Source organism: Bison bison, unplaced genomic scaffold (assembly GCF_000754665.1).
Source record: "Bison bison bison isolate TAMUID 2011002044 unplaced genomic scaffold, Bison_UMD1.0 scf7180017864218, whole genome shotgun sequence".
In the NCBI taxonomy this organism is placed as follows: Eukaryota; Metazoa; Chordata; class Mammalia; order Artiodactyla; family Bovidae; genus Bison; species Bison bison.
In genome coordinates this window covers 4,913,315-4,920,116 of record NW_011494790.1, presented here as the reverse complement: position 1 = coordinate 4,920,116, position 6,802 = coordinate 4,913,315, and the positions used below count along the sequence as shown (strand labels likewise).

Sequence of the window (6,802 nt, the reverse complement as noted above, 5' to 3'; positions counted from 1 at the left end):
ACAAGGAGCTATGAAGGCCCTAGCAATTGCAACAAGTATAAACTCTTTTAGCACTTGAAGAAACTAACAAGCTACCAATGAAACTATTTCCTAAATTGACAGATCCTTCTGTAAAAGAATGGAAATCTGAATCATCACTGTTGTAAACTGCAAACAATTCCAAATACCCCGCTTGAAACACATCATTTCAAATTTAAAACACCCACAGGAGTAAGAAATGTGGGACTGGTTAATAAACCATATGCTATGGAGATTTCAGAAGCCCAAAACCTGGTAAAAAGATGCCAGTCTGTTCTGAACAGCATTACCGTAAAAGAATGGATCCTAGTGCTAAAAACAATTTTCTTCACCATCTCCAATTACCTTCCTTAAATGGAGAGTAAAATCAACACAGTATCTACTTTATAAAAATGTAAACATAGAAGCTTTTCAGAAGTAGTAACATTCCTTTATTTTGAATATTATAAGCTAAAAAGATCCAGTGTGTGTACATGCTCAATCATCTGGGTCATGTCTGACTCTGTGACCCTATGGACCATAGCTCACCAGCCTCCTCTGTCCATGGGATTCTCCAAGCAAGAATACTGGAGTGGGTTGCCATGCACTCCTCCACGGATCTTCCCAACCCCAGAGAACGAACCTGAGTCTTCTGTGTCACCTGCATTGCAGGCAGATTCTTTACCCACTGAGCCACCTGGGAAGCCAAAAACGATACAGTGGCAGGCCTAAATACAAATATCTCAGCAAACAACTTTGTATTTATATTTATAAATGAATATATTTCCAAACGGAGAAGGCAATGGCACCCCACTCCAGTACTCTTGCCTGGAAAAATCCCATGGACGGATGAGCCTGGTGGGCTGCAGTCCATGGGGTCACGCAAAGAGTCAGACACGACTGAGCGACTTCACTTTCATGCATTGGAGAAGGAAATGGCACCCCACTCCAGTGTTCTTATCTGGAGAATCCCAGGGACAGCGGAGCCTGGTGGGCTGCCGTCTATGGGGTCGCAGAGAGTCAGACACGACTGAAGCAACTTAGCAGCAGTAGCAGCAGCAGATTTCCAAATCTTATGTTTAGATTTTTCTCTCTAGTATATCTATGCTGTTAAATAAGGTTTACTTTTTTAAAAATTAAATATGATTATCATTTCAAATGCAATCCTGACCTATAGTTTTAATTTTTAAAAGGGGTTAAATATGTTATTGGTCTAAACATGTTTCTCTAAAGAAAGTAACAGTACTCAAATATAGCCGATTTTATATTGACCTCATTTGTTAAATCATTTTTTTAAATAAAAACCTTCTACAATTACTTTTCAAAAAAAAAAATTAGAATTTTTCACTGAGAGTTTAATGCACAAATCACAGAACCAACTTTTTGAGCATCAGTTAAATTTCTTGGATCCTAACTGGTTATCTGGGCTTCCCAGGTGGCGCAGCGGTAAAAAAAAAATCTGCTTGCCAATGCAGGAGCCATAGGAGACTCAGGTTCAATCCCTGAGTCAAGAATAGCCCCTGGAATAGGAAATGGCAACACATTCCAGTATTCTTGCCTGGAAAATTTCACGGACAGAGGTGGGGAAACAGTCCACAGGATGGCAAAGATTCAGACACAACTAAGCATGCACATACATAACTGGTTATCTAATTTTCCACTAAACATGGTGACAACACTGTACAATCTTTAAAAAAATACTCAATGTGGTAACACTATGATTTTCCAACACTTTATTACATTTCTAGACATCCTCTGAGAATCTATCAAAAAAGATATAATGTAAAGCATGGACAAAGTATGTAGTTCTATGTATGAAAATATTAACTGATACATAACAATTTCTCGGAGAAGGCAATGGCACCCCACTCCACTACTCTTGCCTGGAAAATCCCATGGATGGAGGAGCCTGGTAGGCTGCAGTCCACGGGGTCGCTAAGAGCCAGACACGACTGAGCGACTTCACTTTCACTTTTCACTTCCATGCACTGGAGAAGGAAATGGCAACCCACTCCAGTGTTCTGGCCTGGAGAATCCCAGGGACGAGGGAGCCTGGTGGGCTGCCGTCTACGGGGCCGCACAGAGTCGGACACGACTGAAGTGACTTAGCTTAGCTTAACAATTTCTCAACAGGTCTCCAGTGATACTATGGATGGCTCAATTGTCCTTTCTATAAGACTTCCTTGTGATTTACTGACACCCACTAAATGCCAGAGGCCCTCCAATCACACTGGACAATCAAAAATACACATTTTCAAATACTTCTAGCTAAAACCCAATGACAGAATTTCAAACACACACATACACACTTGAGACTTTAAATATTATTACAATAAATAAAACACAACAATATGAAAAATGCTTACTGAGTAAAAAAAGTTGACAGGAACAGTGTATATATTCTTTTGACTACAGTAGATTAAGATAAGGGATTCCCCAATAGCTCAGTTGGTAAAGAATCCGCCTGCAATTCAAGAGACCCCAGTTCAATTCCTGGGTCAGGAAGATCTGCTGGAGAAGGGATAGGCTACCCACTCCAGTCTTCTTGGGTTTCCCTGGTGGCTCAGCTGGTAAAGAATCCACCTGCAATGCAGGAAACCTGGGTTTGATCCCTGGATTGTGAAGATCCCCTGGCAAAGAGAACGGTTACCCACTCCAGTATTCTGGCCTGGAGAATTCCATGGACTGGGACTGTATAGTTCATGGGGTCACAAAGAGTCGGACAAGACTGAGCGACTTTCACTCAACTCATTCATATTAAGATAAATGTATATAAAAACGACTGAAGGGAAACACTTGGAAATGGAGAAAGGCTTTGACAGGGCCCTAGGGTCACTGGCAGTGTTCCATTGTCTGAATTTTTCATAATGTGACTATACAGGTTATGCTATGCTATGCTATGCTAAGTCACTTCAGTTGTGTCCGACTCTGTGTGACCCCATAGACGGCAGCCCACCAGGCTTCCCCGTCCCTGGGATTCTCCAGGCAAGAACACTGGAGTGCGTTGCCATTTCCTTCTCCAATGCATGAAAGTGAAAAGTGAAAGGGAAGTCGCTCAGTCGTGTCCGACTCTTAGCGACCCCATGGATTGCAGCCTACCAGGCTCCTCCGTCCATGGGATTTTCCAAGCAAGAGTACTGGAGTGGGGTGCCACTGCCTTCTCCGATACAGGTTATACTTTTAGCTATTTGACAGCTTTTACCTTATCAATGCTTTTGAAGACCAGTGAAGTGAAGAAAACCCACAAGCCAAAAAAAAAAAAATCAACACGGGGTTGATGGCAGAAATGAGACTAGGTTACCCTATAGGTATTGTGCACTGAGGGGGCACAGGAGAACTTCTAGGGCGCAGAGAATCCTATCCACGTGCTGGATCTGTTCACTTTGTGAACATTGATCAAGCTGTATACCCTTATCCATGCACTTTTCTACACATTATACCTCTATAAACAGCTTACTGAAAAAAAGACAAAAATTTCTTACCATTGTAAATAGGTTTTCAAGATGTATGAGATTCATTTGTACTAAACAGTACTAAATTGTACTAAAATAAAAAGTCTGGATATTTGTCATCTAGCAGCACAAATAACAATTTTTAATATTTACAATGAATGTCTACTCCAATTCTTAAATGTTTCAACAGAAATTGAATTACGGCCTCATGCCAAAAAAAGAAAATTTAATTTAAAACCTGAATTTTCATATTAGCAATTGCATCCTTAAAATGTAAATGAGAAACTATTCTCACATTCTATTAAAGAAATATAGTTCCAAATTTAAAACAAATCAATTTCTACTCAGCTTTCAAAGATTAATCATAAAATACCATTTCCACAACACTGAAAAAAGAATTCTGTCTTCAAAATACCTACTACTATTGCATATTTATACATTTCAGCCCAAATTTGCAAACAGAATGTAAGGACCAGCTTATGACAACTTAACTACAGAGCAAACAGAAAACACACCACTAGAAAAGCATGTTAATACTTGTGAAAAACAGGAATAGGGGAACTGCAAATATAGAATAACTGGTCAAAGATTTTGCCTGGCCTAGGTGTATTACATTTATGCTACAATTCTGCAAAATGCATTACAGCTGGTGACACAGTAATTCTGTTTCAATGCACTGTTTAAGTAACCAGCTTTTTTATTCTCTTACACTTTTAAACTCCAAGCAACTAACATCTGATTTCAAAAAATAGCCCATTTTACTAAATGTCAGATAACTGGCAGCATATTGCCACCCAAACGCATTTTTCAACCATGTGAGTGGTGTGATGTTCTCAATGAAGAATATTCTGTGATGTATTTCTTCTGCCCATAAGACACATTATCACAACCTTGAAAGCAAGGTTAGTTTACAAAGGTTTATGTACAAAATATTTTACTATTTGATGCCAATTCGTTCAGAATACAGCAACCCTCCAAACAGTTCTCAATTATTCAGAAATGTTCTGAGTGTCTAAATGAAGAGAAAGCTTAAAGCACTTTCAGAAGTTATATAAGCTAACCAAAGCTATATATGTGATGAGGAGTCAATACAGATGTATGTGCACCCACTTATGAACTATTTTTGGCAAAACTGTTATTACTGAATCTATTCATGTGGAAACAATTTATATAGCCAAGATGAATCATTTTACAACACAAACTACAAGACAAAATATCAATGTCATGAAAAACTTTTAAAAAGATGACTGGGGAAAAAAACCGGTGTGAGGGGGCAGAGGGGGAGTAATCCTAGATTAAAGATTTCTTTAGTCCTAGATTTAAAGAAAATAATCAAACGTACAGAGTGATCTCTGATTATTTCTAAATCAGAAAAAGAAAATGGAGAAAAGGCGTCACACTAACTGAAAAAATTTAGATGTTATATATTGTCAAGTATTTCTTGGATACATTAACAGCACTGTGGTAAAGTAGGACATATACATAAGAGATTCACATTTAATTGTTGAGGAGTGAATTGTCAAGGGATGTGTATGTAGAGGTGGGGAGAGGGAGACAGAAATCTGTGGCTAACTATAAATACAGATGAAGGGAACATGGGAGTTATTCTCTCAGCATTTCTGTATGCATGAAATACTTTGAAACAAAAATGAGAAGAAAAACTTAAGTAAAATTTAAAAATCCAACACCAACTTTTATCACTATCTATGCAGTAGCAATGCGGTATAGAGAGAGAGAAAACTAAAGGAAAATAGATCTACATTCATCACTATGAAATACCCCCAAAAATCAAACACAATTTTTTTAATAACAGAAATCTTAGGCAACTACTATCCCTTTCTTCAAACGATTTTGATGAAATGAACAAAACACTGAGAAATTTTCATATTCTGGACACTAGTTTTTAAAAGTTTATGCCCGTAAGAAAATAAACAACCCTGAAACCTCTTACAAATTTTGTGAGCTGATACTACCGTACAAGGGAAATCTTACTTCAAAGTACACTACCTGGGAAGTGTCTGATAACAGAGAATGCCATCCCAAATCTGGATTTCTAGAAGTATACAGCAGGAATAATCCTGCACAGATTACTGTTTTTTCTGAAAGGTTCAGGGCAGTGTGACCTTCTAGGAGGAAATTTTAATCCGATGCCAAAAGGGTGAACAGACATGAATCTTTAACAACATGGATGGGCTCGGTTAGATTAACCTCTGGAGATGCTAAATTTGTGAACACAGGCCCAGGAACAACTATAACCCTAATTCTATTTGTCATTAGCCGTAGGCAACAACGGCCCGACACTGAGGCCCTAAGAATCGGATAGTTTCTCAGGCGCAGTCTCCGCGATTTTCCATTGCAAAAAACCCATCAGGCGCTTGCCATGAGGACTATTCCGGGCCCACCTGCGGCCATCTTAAGTTAGGGAAAAAAACGGGGGAAGCCCGGCACTTAATTCGAGGACTCGGCGACGACCACTGGCCGGGAGGCACGAAAAGGCAACCCCTCTAAGTCCTTTGTAAGGATTCTGTGCAAAGATTAACCTCCGAAAGTCGACTAACCAGGAAAACAGAAGCCGGGGGCTGGGGCCGCGGTGCCCCAATCAAACATGGGCACCAAGGGAAACCCGGTGGTCACGTGACGGGGCAGCGCGCCCCCGTCCGCGCTCTCCCCCACGCCTGGGTTCCCGAGGTCTCGCTCGGGCCCGCGCCCCTCCCCCAGTCGAGCTCGAGCACTTACTCGGGCGGGTAGAGCCGTAGCTCCTCGATTTCTCCTAGGAAGGAAAAAAGCGTCCGCATCTGCTCGCTCGTCACCGCAGAGGACAGATTTGTCACCTGAATCACCGCCGTAGGGGTGAGGCCGAAGCCTAAGCCCAAGCCGAAGCTGCCGGCGCTGTTCATCCTGATCCGCGCTGCCGCTGCCTCCCTCCCCAACGTCTACAACGCGTCAGCGACGGAGCCGGGAAAGCGGAGATCGCGCGGCCGCGAGCGCGCTCCCGCTGGCGAATTCACGGCAACGGGCAGGTCTAGCCGCCCATTTCACAACTCCCCTGCTCTCCGGGCTGCGCGCGCCAGCCGGAAGCGTCGCCCTGGCAACCCACCGGATCTCGCGAGGCTGCAGCCTGGGTCTCCCGGGTGTGTAAGGCTGTTGGTCCTGCTGCACTTCTCCCCGCCAAGATTTTGATTGAGGGTTTCCCTGGTTACGACTCCATCAAATTCTTGTGCTCCTGTAGACACAAGAGAACCACCTCTTTCCAGTCTTTATAGTAGCTAAGACTGGGAAGTCAAGAGGCCTGCTGCTGCAAAGCTGTTAAGAAGGGATGACTCTCGAGCATCGCAGTTAAATACTTGGTTGAA

General features: G+C 41.8%; 1 protein-coding gene across 6 annotated transcripts in view; it reads right to left on the bottom strand.

Annotated features, from left to right (window-relative positions):
* Positions 1–6,512, bottom strand: part of SREK1 (splicing regulatory glutamine/lysine-rich protein 1) — a 48,690-nt gene extending 42,178 nt beyond the window's left edge. For 5 of the 6 annotated variants that reach the window (XR_825727.1, XM_010845543.1, XM_010845544.1 and 2 more), the window contains exon 1: positions 6,186–6,512. Coding sequence is in view for 4 of the 6 variants with exons in the window: in XM_010845543.1 (XP_010843845.1) it covers positions 6,186–6,346 (161 nt within the window). In the remaining 2 variants the exon portion in view is untranslated. Of the gene's footprint in view, positions 1–5,456; positions 6,121–6,185 lie in introns of those variants that run through there. The other variant, XM_010845546.1, reaches the window with a different exon arrangement.
* Positions 6,513–6,802: the final 290 nt, after the last annotated feature.